Here is a 17,204-nt window from a genome sequence, read left to right as displayed (position 1 = left end):
ATGGGACTACCCTTCCCAGCATGCATTGCTTCTCCCCTTGCCCCGCCCCCTTGCCACGGTCCACCTGTCCGCCGTGGGTTAGAGGCAGGGCGGCCTGAGAGCCGAGCTAGGGCTGCCGCACATGCGCCTTGAGGGAAGATGGCACCTGCCGGCTGCTGCTGCTGCTGCTGCTTCTGGGGCGGCGCTGTGGCCGCCGCGGGCGCCGCCCGGCGTCTCCTGCTGTTGCTGCTGCTGGTGGTCCTATCCGCCGTGCCAGGGCCGGGCGCCCTGGCCACCGAGCACTACTCGCCGCTATCCCTGCTCAAGCAGGAGCTGCAGCACCGGCAGCAGCAGGAGGCCCCAGCCGGCGGCGGCGGCGGCTGCAGCCCGCAGTCCGGGGACTGGGGGGACCAGTACTCTGCCGAGTGCGGCGGTGAGTGCGCGGCGGCGCGGGGCGTCGGAGTCGGCCGGGTCCGCGGGGCTGCGGGGCTGGGGTCCAGGGCCGGGGTACGGGCCGCCCGGGCCTCACCCCTCCGGCTGCAGCGCGCGCTCCGCGGGATCCGTCTCCGCCAGGGGTCCGGTCGGGCGACTTCCCGCCGCTGCCACCCACGCCGCCTCGCGCCCTCCTGCAGCCGCCTTTGGGCAGGGCGGCGAGTCGAGAAAAGAGCTGACAGCGTGCTCCCGGGGCCAGGGCGGCCTCTCTTGAATCTGAAGCAACTGTTGGAGGGGTGGCGGGGGAGATGGCAGGTAGCCCGGGGCAGCGTTGTTGCCGCCGCCGGCCTCCCGAGGATGCCAAGGGGGCGAGGGAGGGGCGGGCGGAGGAGCACCCAGCCCGGCGGCTTGCGGAGCCCGCCCCTGGAGAGAGACGCCTGGACCACCTTAGGCCTGGAAATCAGGTTTCCTGACCTCCTGGGCTAATGTCTTGTATTAACCAGTTCCTAAAAATTCGATCCCTGGAATGGAAAAAAAAAAGAGCAAGCCCATTTTATCTGCTCGTGGACATCTTGCTTCCAGTTGTTTAAGACTGATCTGTGATCTGTCAGGTGTCTCCCGGAGGGAAAAACGGCCCCTGCAGGCCTTGAGCCTATGTCAGTGCCGTGTGTGTATTGGAGATGCGCCAGCTCATTCATTAAGAATGGGAGCTATTGGCCTTAGTTTAATAAATCGTAGCAGATGCCTTTGGGACAAAATACATGTGTACATTTTTTTGTTTTGAAGTTGTTTTGGGTGTTTTACCCATCAATCTCTCCCTTTCTCTTTCCCCTTTCTCTATGTGATTTCCCTTATGGCTTTGTTTGGAAAGGGCCTGGGTCTACCGAACTCACTTGGAGATGGTCGGTTGTTTTTAAAACTTAGCAGCAGTTTTCTTCAGCATTGTGTACCTGGGAAAACAATACCTTTTTTTTTTTTTTTTTTAAGTTGAGATGAGACGTCAAGATTAGCACAACCTGATTTCCTTTTAGCACAATCTGACTTCCTTGAGGAAGTGTCATTCACTGAGAGGTATGTGACTTTTTTATTTTGTAGTAGGCCTTAGCTGGTAACAGTGTAAATAACACGGCCAGCCTTGCACAGTGGAAAGAGAATGGCGTTTACTTACTTCTGTCACTTTCTGTATCTCTGAGCAGGTGAATTACCTGTCTTTGCAAAATGCCTCCTTTGTGAGTGGAAAACACTGTTGACCTAATTGTGGGGTTTTATTTTCCTCTCGAGGGTGCTGTGAGGGAAATGAGAAGTAGCTGACATATATTGAGTGCTTGCTGTATGCCAGGTGCTGTCATAAGTGCTTTAAGTCTATGAGCCTAGTATATTAGTCTATCAGAAAAACAAGAACCACCTCATTAGATGGTGGCTCATTTTCTCAGATGAACAAACTGAAACATAGTGTAACTGTCATCTTCTTGCGATCCCACAGCTGTCAAAGGAGGAACCCACGTAGGGGCTCCAGACAGCTTTTGTCTTAACCCTTAAGTGGTTGTAGGTAGGCAAACTGTAGTGTTTACTTGCATATGGTGCATGTTGTAAATTTCCCTTTCCCCTTTTCTCCTTTGGTTATGTGGTGCTCACTGGCTAAAGAAGCCCCAGCCTTTAGACAATAGAAGGTATATGTCGATTAATATTATGAAATCTATTGGCATTATTGATGCCGGTTGCTCATTTGATTCTTTGTCATCAGGCTAACACCAGTATTTAAGACCCCTTTTTCAAGCCAGCTTTGACTTGTATTATGATTTTTCCCCGGAGGATCAACACTGTATCAGGAAGCTTTAAACATGATTTATTTAGATGTTTCTACCTTCTTTTCACTCTCCCATGTAGTACTTATTTTTTCTAGCTTGGAATTTAAAATGTACTGTTGCAAATGAATGACCTGAGTCTTTCAGATCACCTGTTGGTAGCTGTGCAAATAGCCACCAACAGGTGCTAAGTGGGTTGGCTGCCACTGTGGTCACCCAAGAAGTCATTTCCAGAGTCAACTACTTGAAGCTCTGGCTGTTTCCCTTGGCTGTCTTTGCTGCCATATGTGACAGAAGCCAACTCTGTTGCTGTAGAGGCTGCTGAAATGCTTCTCATTGCTCTCTCTTCGCCCTGGATGACTATGTAGTAGCTGAACCCTATAAAACCTGCTTCATTTCTTCTCTGTCCTAGGATGTGGGGGTGAATTCAGGATTTACAGCTAACCATGCCATAGCTTGAGGGACAGCTGATGCTCTGTATTCGGAACCCCATTTGGGCAACATTAGGGTCTAGACAAATGTCAGGATCCAGAACTAGTCAGTTCTTCAGAATCATGCAGACTTGACTTCACCAAGCATTGATCATGCCATCGTTACTTGCTTGCCTGTCCAGCCAGAAACCTGTTTGTATCAATCCAGCCCATATCCTGAGGACAAACCCAGCAGCACAACCAATTTTCAGAATCTTTCTCCCAGCTTTCAGGTTCAAATGGCTGGGCTGATGCCTGCTTGGATCTAAATTTAAATCTGTATACCTTTTTATGAGCAGTATATGTATTCCCTTGAGGCAGAACTGCCAGTGATTGTACATACAAGGACGATGGCTGGAGGGAGCCCACCAGTCCAAAGACAGCACACTGGCAATGTCTGGCCCAGCTGTGCACACCGCCATCACATGGAATCCAGGTCCCAGTGGGCTGGGCCCTACCCAGATCCACTGCAGAGGTGACAGGCGTGGATGCCCCTCTGGTGCTGTATGTCTTAGCCGGAGCTTTGCATGTGTCCCGATCCCCCTTTTACATATTCTACTTCAGCACATTTTTACATTTTACCTTTTTGATTTTTTATTTTAATTATTTTTACTTGTTTACTTGAAAACCGTATATAGGCTGGGCGCGGTGGCTCAAGCCTGTAATCCCAGCACTTTGGGAGGCCGAGGCGGGTGGATCACGAGGTCAAGAGATCGAGACCATCCTGGTCAACATGGTGAAACCCCGTCTCTACTAAAAATACAAAAAATTAGCTGGGCATAGTGGTGCGTGCCTGTAATCCCAGCTACTCAGGAGGCTGAGACAGGAGAATTGCCTGAACCCAGGAGGCGGAGGTTGCGGTGAGCCGAGATCGCGCCATTGCACTCCAACCTGGGTAACAAGAGCGAAACTCCATCTCAAAAAAAAAAAAAAAAAAAAAAAAAAAAAAAAAAAACCGTATATAACCACAAACTTGTCTTCTCTCTTTGTTTACTTGTGGAGAAAATAATATTTTAAAAATGAGCATTGTATTGTACATATTTTAAAAAATAAAAGTAAATTTCCTGTTGCTAAAGCCCTATCTTTAATTTATAATTATAGGAGGAAATAATGACCAGAAGCATTTTTCCAGTTCTTTTCCCTACTTTTTTAGGTATATTGTCATAAACACTCTAAAATCTTTAAAAATCCTCTTGATACTGAAGTAGCTGCTGTTGTTTTTTTTCCATTTTTTTTAGAGCTAGGATCTTGCTCTGTTGCCCAGGAGGTAGTTCAGTGGTGCTGTCATAGCTCACTGCAGCCTAAAATTCCTGGTTTGAAGCCATCCTCCTGCCTCAGCTTTCCAAGTAGCTAGGACTACAAACATGTGCCACCACCCCCAGCTAATTTTTTTTCTTTTTTCTGTCGAGACAGGTTCTGGCTATGTTGCCTAGGTTGGTCAAACTCCTGGATTCAAGCAGTTCTTCCACCTCATCCTCCCAAAGTGTTGGGATTACAGGCATGAGCCATCATGCCTGGCCCATGCTATTTTTAATCACTGCTTTACAAACTGAGACAAAGAGAAGTTAAGGTTACACAGTAAAGAGTAGAGCTAGGATTTGAACCTGACCTGATCATTCGTATGTTATCTTCAGTAATAGTTGCATATTAATATGATTTAATATAATTTCTTACCAATATTCAAGTCCTGTACCCTTAAATTTTGTTGAAAATTATATTCTTAAATCACTGTTAAAATTTTTTTTTTTTTTTTTTTTTTTGAGATGGAGTTTCGCTCTTGTTACCCAGGCTGGAGTGCAATGACACAATCTCGGCACCGCAACCTCCGCCTCCTGGGTTCAGGCAATTCTCCTGCCTCAGCCTCCTGAGTAGCTGGGATTACAGGCACGCACCACCATGCCCAGCTAATTTTTTGTGTGTTTTTAGTACAGATGGGGTTTCACCGTGTTGACCAGGATGGTCTCGATCTCTTGACGTCGTGATCCACCGGCCTCAGCCTCCCAAAGTGCTGGGATTACAGGCTTGAGCCACCATGCCCGGCCACTGTTAGAATTTTGTATTTGGCTACAAATACAAGGTTGCTTCACTGAACCTAGTATTTTGAACTGCGGAGCTAGAATGGGTCTGTGCTTTCGTTGAAAAACTATTTGTATACCTACTAGATGCTACTTAGTGTTCTGGACCCTGGTGATGCAGCACAGCTGACCGAGTTCCTAGTGTGGATTCTGTGTCTTGGTGAGAGAAGAAATAAATACAGTTACGCACCATTTAAACAACAGGATATGTTTTGAGAAATGTGTCATTAGGCGATTTCATCGTCATGCAAGCATCAAAGAATGTACTTACACACACCTAGATGGAATAGCCCGTTACACACCTTGGCTATAGGTATAGCCTATTGCTCCTAGGCTACAGACCTGTGGCTTGTTCCTACACTGAATACTGTAGGCAGTTGTAATACAATGACAAGTGTTTGTGTATCTAAATACTGTATAGAAAAGGTACGGTAAAAATATATTACTGTCTTATAGGACCATGCTCATATAAGTGGTCCATCATTGGCTGAATCATTATTATCTGGCACATGACTATATATAGTAGGCCTAATAATATGTACCTTGAAAATAAAGCAGTGTGAGATGATTTTAAGAGCAGTGTGCAGGTGCCACTTTAAGAGGTGGCCAGAGATGGCCCCTGGTAAGGTGACATTTGAGCTGCGACTTGGATAGAATGAGATTTGGAGAGATCTTAGAAATATCTTAATTTAACCCTCGAATTTTGTAAATCTGGTAAATTAAGGTCTTGTGAAATTGTAACTTGTTGATTGATTTAAAAATTCAGGTTCTCTACTCTTCTTACCAAAGCTAAACTGCATCTCTTTCAAATGTAGTATTTGTTGTGTATTAAATTATATCTTTATACTCTTTACAGATGGTCTAAGGTATATTTTATGGTTCAAGCATATGCATTTCTAGAAATTGTTTTAAAAATACCTTTGTTTTCTCCTCTTGCTTTGAAAATGTCATAGTAATAAGAACAGTGAGTTTGTGTGACTCTTTTTTTCCAGTGCCTTCAGCCTTTTTTTCACTGCTCCTTGGGGATGCAACCCTGTACTTGATGTCTTAATTTTCTTAAGTTTGTTGAAATTAATGAACCCAGAATTGAGTTTATTCTATTTTTCAACAGTTCTTTATGGGAAAAGGTATTTAGAGTCTGTCTGTCCAATTTGGAAATCGTTAACTGCCAGAAAAACAAGGAAGCGTCTATGAACCTAGCTTTGTGTTTTTGACAAAATTGCTAACACTGAGATTGTTGATGTATATGGTAGCTTTCTTAATTAAGGAATTGGCCATTTAAATACATGAAGTCAGTCTTATTGCTCACAGCACATAGATCATTGCTATGCCTAGAGGTGGTAGAGAATCAGTAGAAGGAAACTCAGGAGAGCGATTTACTTTTTTGCTGATGAGGAAGTTAAGCACATATTGTGCTCAGTCATAGTGACCGTAGTAACCATTAGTGTGAGAGTATTTGCTCAATCCTTCCCCCTGCTCCCCCGGCCCTGATTTTCTGTTTGTTATCATATATCGTTTCATGGTAGAGCTCTTCATATCTTTTTTTCAAGGCATACCTGAGTAAATTTGCCAGTGCGAAGTCGCTGTGCTCAGAGACTAAGGCACAGAGTGATGAAGAGATTGCAGTCTTGCCACATCCTGGCCTCTGTGGCATTGCCAGAGGGTGTTTTCTTTTTGCTCACTGAACAACATCCTCCAGAATATCCTCTGGTTTAGAAGTAGCATTTTGTAGCATAAGCCCTATGGTGATAACAGCTTATGATTTGCTTTTCCATATATATCTGTTGTCATCAAGAGTTACATTTACCTTTTAAAAAAGATCTACACACTGCTAAACATGTTCAGCTTCAGGTGATAAGGATTCATTTTATTTTTCAATCTCTGGGTGAAGGCAAAAGTTATGTGGCTTGGGTTTTAGAACCTGCATGGAACATGACTATAGGAAAGGCAAGTCTCTTCAACTTGTACAGCTCAGTGTACAGACAGCTTGGCTTCACTGCACTCAATAAATACTTGACCGACTTTCAAAGCTTCTCCCTTTCACGATGGGTTGTTTTAAAGAGGTCCCTTTCTTTGGGCTCATCTTATCTTGCAGATAGAATAAATACACAATTTATCAAACTAGCAGAATTTTAATACTTTTAACTTTGGGTGAATGCTTTCCAACATTTTCCTTTTATTTTGGTTTTACTTTTTTATCGAAATACAACACATATACAGAAAAGTACGTATTTCCGAAGTGTAGATAGCTCAATACATTTTCATAAGCTGAAAAACTTACGTAATCAGAAAGAACTGAAATCAATGGCTGTCTGTTTTTAAGATTGCCGATAGTCTCATTCCATGCTAACCCTAGTTTCATTTGGGAAATATTTTATCTGTCTTTATATCTGATTTAGGATCCAGCACCATGTAATGGACTTACACTGCACATGTGCCAGCATTCTTTCCATAGACTCTCACTCAGGAATCAGTTGGTGCATCTCAGGACACGAAAAGACCAGTTGACTTCTCTTGCGACTTTTCCCTGCTGTTGTCTGCGAGGTTCTCAGTGACTCTGTTCCCTTGTCAGTGCTTAGATCTGCTCCGGCATTCCCTGTGGAGTCGATGTTGTCTGACAGTATGTGTGGGCTTATGGGAAAGCTTTTAGCTCTTAAAAGTATGTGTCACTTTGAGCATCTGATGCATCTTCAGTCTAGTTTATAACCTTGTGCTAAGCAACTGGCCTTTGTGGGGAAGGCCTGGCCACCCGGTTTGTTGGTTAAGGCAACCTTCTTCTGTCCTGTTCCACGTAATTCGCTACTGTGCCTTTTTTTTTCCATCCTGTGCAGTGAATTCCTTTTCTTTTGATTATTTGCATGTGTTAATACTTATATGTGGGTTAAGACACCTTTGATCTAGTTACATTCAAGCTTTGTTTAAAAAAAAAAAAAAACCTTGTCTCTTTAAGATGGCTTTTGTGGATTCTTGGTTCCAATGGATTAATTACATGTTTACTTTATAATTTAATACTCAGCAGGCAGTCACTATTTTCAATTTGCTTTACAATAACTTAACACATCTCAGGTTTCATTTCATTAAATGAAGCATATTAATTCTTCAGAGCACTTTTCTTGTTATTACATTCTAAAAGGAATTACCACTTGCGGCCATATTCCGGGACCATTGAGCAATGTAGTATATGATGTCAACTGTGGTTGGTTGTCTTATAAGTGCAGAAATTGATAAAAGCAAAAGACACTACAAGTTGACACCACATAGCCACCTGGCCTTCAGGTAGTTCCTCCAGCCGCACAAATTGTCTTCTCTTGCCGCATTACCCTATACCTAGGATTAGGATTGTCAATAAATATCTGGCACTCTACTTCCAAGTTGTAGCCCATCCAAGGGAAAAGCCCAGTCATTCTTATTTTCAAGTAGCTCAGTGTGCTGTCTGTTATAACTAGGTGGTCGAGTGATGAGAGCTACCCAGCAGCTGTTGATTTCCTTGTAAATTGGCCGTGGGTTTGCTGCTTCTAAGCTTTCAGTCAGTTTTCTCACAGAAATAGATGGGTGAGAAATATATGCTACTACCAGTGCCACCTTCTCTCCTTCCTTGGAGGTGATGACTGTCATCTTATTTGACTGAGAAAGAAGCAGTGAGAAGACATCCTTGCTCCCCACTATCCCAGCTATTGGCCTGCCGGCAGATGGACTGGCAGAGTTTGCCTTCTGTCTTGTGGTGGATGAGTGGCCGGTGCCTCTGCCTAGCTCAGCTCTGTATTGGCTGGCTCTCATGTCCTCTTGTCTTCTGTCAGCATACAGACTGTCTTAATAACTACCATCCTGAAAAGACAAGCAACCAAGATGATCACACTTCCCTCCAGCCGCTGCCCCATCCCTCTGCCTGCTTTTACAGCAGAATTCCTCGAAGGAGATGTTCGTATGCACTGTCTCCACTACTCCACTGTCCCTTGGACCTTCTACGGTTAGCATTTGTCCTCGTCACTGTGCCCAAACTGCTCTTCTTAAGGTCAGTTGTATGTGAGGTTTAGAAGGAGAGGGAAGTTTCAAGATACTGCTATACCTAAACTGTTCACTGCTAGCACCAGCACTGGCAGAATGAGTTGGCACAAATGTGCCATGTTCTTCATTGCTGTGGCAAGACCCAGCTATGCTGTGTCATTGTTTCGTGACCTTAAACATGTTCATTAACATTGAGCTTATTTCCCCATGTGTACAGTGGGCATAGTGTGCCTCGTACCTACCTTGGAGAATGGAAAACCAAAATAAATAAGGTTCATGAAAGTGTTTGGAGGCTGGGAAGTATTGTGAAGACCAAGATAAGCTTAAAGAAAGTAGACAGAAAATTTTAACAGAAAAACCCAGTGAGTTTAGCCTATAAGTATACGGTAACATTTAACAATCCTTTTCTGTGCACAGGGCTTTATACCCTTTATTCCTTACAGTAGCCCTGTGAAGGTATCTAGGGGTGGTTATTCCTATTTTACAGATGAAGGAGAGCTGAGGTTAAGATGTACCAAAGGACTTGCTCTAAGTCAAACAGCCAGGGAAGCATCCGATCTGGGTTAGTCTGACTCCACAGCCCTGCCCTGAACCACTGTTATGTTGCCTCTAAACTAATTAATTAAGTTTGAAATCAGGGAAGTACTAGAATTAAATATAAGACCTAATGCTTTGAAAATACTGCTTAAGATTAGACAGTTATCTAGCAAGCCTAATCAAGAAAAATGAGAAGAAAAAGATATTAGACTTTAGGAATAAACAAGTATAATAAATATGAAAATCATTGCAATAACTATGTCTAGCTTTATGGCCCAGATGTAGAATCTTTCAAAGAAATGGATAGTTATTTTAATAAAAGATAAATTACAAAGTTGATTCTTCTACTATCTCTTAAATACTCATCTCCACCAAGGTCAACTCTTCTCTTATTAAGCTTCCTAAGCTTTCTTAGAGATTATACTTACAGTCTCAGCTTATCATCCACCATAAGTTAATGATTATCAAATCATCACATCCATATCTGTAGCATTTATCTTTCTCTGGACTTTCTTAGTTTTTTGTTTTTCTTTTTGAGACAAAGTTTCACTCTTGTTGTCCAGGCTGGAGTGAAATGGCACGATCTCAGCTCACTGCAGCCTCTGCCTCCCGGGTTCAAGTGATTCTCCTTCCTCAGCCTCCCGAATAGCTGTGATTACAGATGCCCGCCACCATGCCCAGCTAATTTTTAAATTTTTACTAGAGACAGAGTTTCACTGTATTGGCCAGGCTAGTCTTGAACTCCTGACCTCAGGTGATCCACCCACCTCGGCCTCCCAAAGTGCTGGGATTACAGGTGGGAGCCACCGCACCTGGCCTTCTCTGGACTTTCTTAACTACATGTTAGACAGCTTCCAGTGTAATCACTTGACTCAAATCCAAAGTTAGCTCTTGACTTCCCTCTAAAACCTGTCTTCGTCTTAAACTCCCTGTTTCTGTTGATGGAAACTTCTTCCCTCATTGTACAAACCGGAAACTTGTGTCTTTTTCCTCTTTCTGTGCCTAATTTTTCTTCAAGGCCCTGTGTTTTTCACTTGCTGTATCTCTTGAGCTGTGACTCTCCATTTCAACCCCATGGCCCCTGCCTCTGTTCAGACTTTGCTCATTTTAACTGGCCATGGCCTCCCGCCTGTCCCCTTCCCTACTCGGCCCTTCTCTCCTCAGACACCTGTCAGTGATGTCGCCTCCTGCTTAAACCCACCCTGCCTTCTTAGTTTAATGCTAAGAAGAAAAGGAATAAACAAACTAGTTACTGAACTTGAGATGCGAGAAGAGGTAATAAGGGAAATCGGAAGGCCTGTATACAGCAAAGCCAGTATAAATGAATTAGAAATAGAACAGCCATTGAATTGAGAAGTAGACCTAAGAAATGTTTTTGTTTGTTTGTTTGTTTGTTTGTTTGTTGTTTTTTGTTTTTTGTTTTTAAGGGAATGGTTAAGAAGTTCTGGAGATCCATTTCACATCAGTGTGCATATACCTAATACTACTGAACCATACACCTAAAAATGGCTAAGGTGGTGGCTTTTATGTGATGTGTGTTTTTTTTAAACTACAATAAAAAAGACACACGGAACAAATTCTTAAGTGATTTAAAAAAAAAGAATAAAATAGATAAGCCTGATGAGGCTACCACAAAAAAGAGGGAGCAGGTGTGAATGTCAGTTGCAAATGAGAGGCATGTGTGGAGCTCTATAGGCCGTGAGAACTCAGAGACTATTTCTTAGTAGAAATCTCTGCTAAGAAGTTAAACTCTGGGCTGGGAGCGGTGGCTTACACCTGTAATCCCAGCACTTTAGGAAGCCAAGGTGGGTGGATCACCTGAGATCGGGAGTTTGAGACCAGCCTGACCAACATGGTAAAACCCCATCTCTACTAAAAATACACAATTGCCAGGTGTGGTGGCACATGCCTGTAATCCCAGCTACTCGGGAGGCTGAGGCAGGGGAATCGCTTGAACTTGGGAGGTGGAGGTTGTGGTGAGCCAAGATCATGCCATTGCACTCCAGCCTGGTAAACAAGAGAGAAACTCTGCCTAAAAAAAAAAAAAAAAAGAAGTTAAACTCTGAAGCAATGAAGAAATGTCCAGAAAGGTGATGTAGAACAAGAACAAGATAGAATTCTGTGATGCGTTTTCACACAGTTTCTGTAGTAATTAGCACTAACTTTACTTGTACAACCTTAAGCAAGGAAGAAAGCTTTTCCTATCCAAGGAAATCTATGTTATTTAGATGTAGCTGTTTAGGCTGTAAATATTTATTATATTAAGTAGCTATCCTTTAATATGATCATTTATGATAGTAAAGTAATTAAAGCCATAGTGAATTAAATATTTTAAGACTGAAGAACAAATTTAACCTCCTGTTCCAAACAACTGTAGTTTTAACTCTAGCAACTATTTCTCTGTTGCAGACCTTAGAAGATACATACCTAGTTATAAAAATTTTAAGTGAAATATTAGTAAATTGAAACCAGCAAGCAATTAAAAGAATAATATACCTCAATCACAGTTTGTTTTAGAAGTACACGGATGGTTCAACTTTAAAAAATTAAATTAAGTTCTTAGTAGGCCAAAGGAGAAAAATCATAGGCACGTCTTAAATAAACCTCAAAAGGTGCTTGATAAAAGTCAGCCAGCTCTTCCAATTTAAAGTTTCTGGTAAAAAATAAAAAATAGGAAAATACTTTTTTTATGTGGTTAAGTACATCAGTCTCACCTCGTAGCCAACACAGAGCAGCTTTCCACTGGATGTTGATAAATGTTAGATGAAAAAGTTTTATCATCAAAAGTTATTAAATGAAGTATTAATGTCAGGAATAAGCAGGGGTGCCTGTTATCACTGGCATTACTGAGCACTTTTGGAAGTTTCATCTAGTGTAATAAGATGCTAAGTGAATATAAATATTTTAAAAGACCTTGATAAAGTTATATGCAGATAATACAGTTATCAACTGAATAAATGGAAACATTAATAGGGCTGTAAAGAGTTCAATAATGTGCGCAGATAAAATATTCAGCACTAGGCAGTTAGATAAAGGATTAACCATGTGCTGGCACTTCTGCCTGGCTGCTCTCCCAGTGCGGTAGCCTCCCTCGGTGAAATCCTTAGTTTCCTTCAGGTCCCCATTCACTCATTCATGGGTAAAAGCACAGACTCCAGAACCAGACTGCGTAGGTGCAGATCCTCCCTCCACTGCTTTGTTAGAGGGCAGCCTCAGGAAGATTACTGCAAATTCCTCTGGCTCATTTTCCTCATCTTTGAAATGGGGATTTGAAGGTTGCCTGTACATAGTAACTGTGGTAGCTGATGGTATTCACGCCCTTGGGAAACTCCGATCAGGCCACGTCTTCTGACTGTGCTGTCGTTTGTAGCTCTCACACTGTTGCTGGTTTATGTTTCTTTGTGTACTCTGACTGCTGTCCGTTTTCCCACAGGAAACTATAATCTCTGTGCAGAAGAAGGGTCATTTCTGGTTTTGCTCGGTAGAGGATAACACAGTGACGGGAATGTAGTAGGTGCTCAACAAATATGTATTGAATCAATGGTTATCAACTCAGTTTTTAAAAAAAATCACATGTAAATTCTATATAAAACTTATGAAGTTTCACATAGTTTAATAAAATATTTAAATAAAAAGATCAAATTTTATAAAGAAGTATTTCTTCTCCTATTAAAATACTGAGTTTTTTTGTTTTGGAACCTTAAAAAAAGTCACTGAAGTTTTTCTGAAGAAAGAATGTTTATACAAATAGCCAAGAAAGTTTTGGAATAAAATGGATAATGGCTTTGCTTTATATTAAAATGTATATATGTGTATTAAAATATCACCCCCTACCCATATGTACAATTATTATGTATCAATTTAAAATAACAAAAAACAGAAAACATTTATTTTTTGTGAGGCTACAATAATTGAAACAATGTGATACTGAAATCAAAACAAACAGATCATTATAAGGGATGAGAAATGTAGAAACAAGAAAAATATAGAAAACTAAAAATTTGTTTTAAAAATATTAAATGAAAAATGATATATAATCCTACCAAGTTTAAATAATTAGGGAAATATTCAAGCCAGATGCAGTGATTCATGCCTGTAATCTCAGTACTTGGGGAGGCTGAGGCGAGAGGATTGCTTGAGTCCAGGGATTTGAGATCAGTCTGGGCAACACGGTGGATCCTGTCTCTATAAAAAATAGAAATGAAAAATTAGCCAGGTGTGGTGGCACATGCCTGTGTTCCCAGCTACTAGAGATGCTGAGGTCAAGGCTGCTGTGAGCCAAGCTTGTGCCACTGCACTTCAGCCTGGGTGTCAGAGTGAGACCGTGTCTCAAAAAAATAAATAAATAAATAAAATTTAAGCAAATGGGGAAACACTTACATTATATTACTAAGTTAAGAAGACAGGTTACTAAGCAATGTATCTCATTCCATTTTCACAACCTAATGATAATAGTGGTAGCTAACTTTTTTTTTTTTTTAGCTCTTTCTATGTGCCAGAAACTATACCACATGCTTCTTTTAGTGTTTCCTTATTTAAATATTATAATCACCCTGAGAAGTTGATACTATTATTGACCCTATTTTGCAAGTGAAACTGAAGATTACAGTGGCTGAGAGCTAGGAAGTAGTGGCAGAGAGTAGGAATTCAAATCCAGGTTGTCTCATTTCAGAATTACCACTTTTTATTACATATACCAAAATTTTTCTCAATGAATAATGTTATTCTAAATCATTTTTATGTTTCGTAATTTTCTGTATATATTTTCTACAATGAACATTAAATACTATAATTTTTTAAAATGTAAATATCCATGCAGTGATTGGACAAACATTTGTTAGAGCTGTTGCTGAAGTTGGACTTAAATGTTTAAAAAAGTTTATAAACTTATTTGAAAAAATTTTTGTTGGTACATAGATATTAGTTGTATATATTTATGGAATACATGAGATGTTTTGATACAGACATGCAATGTGAAATAAGCATATTATGAAGAATGGGGGGTATGCATCCCCTCAAGCATTTATCTTTTGAGTTACAAACCAATTACATTCTTTAAGTTATTTTAAAATATACAATTAAATTGTTATTGACAGTAGTCACCCTATTGTGCTATCAAATAGTCGGTCTTATTCTTTCTGGGGTTTTTTTACCCATTAACCATCCCCACCTCACCCCATTCTCCTACTATACTTCCCAGCTTCTGATAACTATCCTTCCACTCTGCATGTCCATGATTTCATTTGATTTGATTTTTAGATCCCACAAATAAGTGAGAACATTCAATTTGTCTTTCTGTGCCTGGGGTATTTCATTCAACATAATCATCTCCAGTTCCCTCCATGTTGTTGCAAATGACTGGATCTCATTGTTTTTTATGGCTGAATAGTACTCCACATTTTCTTTATCCATTCATCTATTGATGAACACTTAGTTTGCTAACAGATCTTAGCTATTATAAACGGTGCTGCAGTAAATATAGGATTGCAGATACCTCGTTGATACACTGATTTCCTGTCATTTGGGTATATACCCAGCAGTGGGATTGTTGGATCATATGGTAGCTCAATTTTTAGTTTTTTGAGGAACCTCCAAATTGTTCTCTATTGTGGTTGTGCTAATTTACATTTCCACCGCAGTGTACAAGGGTTCCCCTTTCTCCATACCCTCACCAGCATTTATTGTTGCCTGTCTTTTGCGTATATGCCATTTTAACAGGGTTGAGATGATATCTTATTATAGTTTTGATTTGCATTTTTGGATGCTCAGTGATGTTGAGCACCTTTTCATATGCCTGTTTGCCTTTTGTATGTCTTCTTTTGAGAAATGCGTATTCAAATCTTTCACCCATGTTTTGATTGCTTTGGTTGCCTGTGTTTGTGGGTATTGCTCGAGAGATCTTTGCCCAGACAAATATCCTGGAGAACTTCTCCAGTGTTTTCTTGTAGTAGTTTTGTAGTTTGAGATGAAACTCAACTTAGATTTAGATTTAAACTTAAACTTAGATTTAAGTCTTTAATCCATTTGGATTTCATTTTGTATATGGAGATAGTGGTCTAGTTTCATTCTTTTACATATGGATATCCAGTTTTCCCAGAACCGTTTATGGAACGGACTGTCTCAGTGTGTGTTCTTGGCACCTTTGTCAAAAATGAGTTCACTGTAGGCATGTGGATTTGTTTCCGGGTTCTCTATTTTGTTCCATTAGTCTGTGTGTCTCTTTTATGCCAGTACCATGCTGTTTTGCTTACTATTGCTGGATTTAAATAATCTTAAAGATTTCCTTTAAAAGAAAGTCTAGAAACAGATCCTAATGTCTATAATGTATTATAAAGGTGGCATTCAAATTGATAATTTAACAAATGGTGCTAGAACAACAGGCTAACCATTTGGAAAATAGATAAATAGGAATTTTTGTCAATATGGTATGTCAGGATAGGTTCAGATGACTTAAAAATGAGCACAGGGTTAGGTTCAGATGACTTAAGAATGAGCAAAGGATATAAGTGGTTTATAAAATGAGGAGATACAAATGGCCAGAAATTTAACTTTATTAGTTATGTGTTCAGATTGGGAAAGATGAAAAGAATGTCAGTTCTCTGGAGGGAAATGGACCTTCTCAAACTGCTAGTGGGAATGGAACTGTTTTTACACGCTGGGAAGGAAATGGGGCAATATATAGGAAAAATATTAAAATTGTGTACACTCCTTGACTTGGCAATTTTGTTGGCATTTCTCCTAAGTGGGTACATTTTTAAAAATATAGGTCAAGAATACTTACTGAAATACTATTTATATTAAGAAAAAAGTAGGGACCTCCCAAGTATCCAATGATAAAAGTCTGGTTAAGTTCCATACCATGGAATGCTGTGTAGCCTTTTAAAATTATGTAGGTGTGTAGTTATTGAAACTGAAATGTATTCCCCAGAGAAGAGGATTGTTAGAATAAGGCCATGTATACACATTGCTTAGCACAGTGCCTGGCATATAGTAAGTCCTCAAATCTTAGCTTAGAAAAGGTAGGAAAAACAGGTTATCAATGTGTATGTTTCCAAAATATCTTTCATGGAGTCTTTATTCTCCACCCATCTGCCAGGAACCATTATTGCCTTATTCTTGTGGGACTAGACCCTTTCTCTGGGATTCAGATCAGATTTTCTGCAGTCTGTCTCCTCACCTTCCAAACTCATGCTTTCTGTTTTCCAACACAGGCTCCCTGCTCTAGCCAGTCTCCTCGCTGCCTTTTGCCTTTCCTTGCCTTTGTACCTTCGCGTGTACCACTCATCATCCTATCTGGAATACCCCTTCCCTTTCTCTGCTCCAGTCTAAATATATCCATTCTTTTTTTTTTTTTTTTTTTTTTTTCCTTGACACAGGGTCTTAACTCTGTCACCCAGATTGGAGTGCAGTGGTGTAATTATGGTTTACTGCAGCTTTGACCTCCTGGGCTCAGGTGATCCTCCCACCTTAGCCTCTGGGTAGCTGGGACTACAGATGTGTACCACCACACACAGCTAATTTTTTCTTTTTTGGAGATGGTGTTTTGTCATGTTGCCCAGGTTGGTCTCAAACTCCTGGGCTCCAGGGATTGGCCTGCCTCAGCCTCCCAAAGTGCTAAAATTACAGACATGAGTCACTGTGCCCAGCCTACATCTATTCTTTTAAACCCTGTTTATGCCTTGTGAAATTTAACATTGCAGCTTCAGTAATTGTTCACCATCCCAGGGCTTCTTTGCCATATCATGTCTTATTTCTTATTGTTAAGACATACAACATGTGAGAATTTAGCCAAATTATATATTCTTTGAGGACGTAGATTGATTTTGATATTATACTTTATTCTCTCCCTCACATGGTTCCTTGAACATAATTTAATGCTCCTTAATGACTGCTGAATTAGA

At 40.8% G+C, this 17,204-nt stretch overlaps 1 protein-coding gene across 6 annotated transcripts in view; it reads left to right on the top strand.

Annotated features, from left to right (window-relative positions):
• Positions 1–50: 50 nt before the first annotated feature.
• Positions 51–17,204, top strand: part of TTC13 (tetratricopeptide repeat domain 13) — a 74,621-nt gene continuing 57,467 nt past the window's right edge. For 4 of the 6 annotated variants that reach the window (XM_039464236.2, XM_039464235.2, XM_039464232.2 and 1 more), the window contains exon 1: positions 52–412. In XM_039464236.2, the coding sequence (XP_039320170.2) occupies positions 139–412 (274 nt within the window). In that variant the 5' untranslated portion in view covers positions 52–138. Of the gene's footprint in view, positions 413–17,204 lie in introns of all 6 variants that reach the window. The other 2 variants (XM_039464233.2, XM_039464231.2) reach the window with 1 other exon arrangement.

The sequence above is a fragment of the Saimiri boliviensis genome, chromosome 14 (genome assembly GCF_048565385.1).
Source record: "Saimiri boliviensis isolate mSaiBol1 chromosome 14, mSaiBol1.pri, whole genome shotgun sequence".
In the NCBI taxonomy this organism is placed as follows: Eukaryota; Metazoa; Chordata; class Mammalia; order Primates; family Cebidae; genus Saimiri; species Saimiri boliviensis.
Note: the sequence above shows the minus strand (reverse complement) of the source record. Positions and strands in the feature narration are given on the sequence as shown.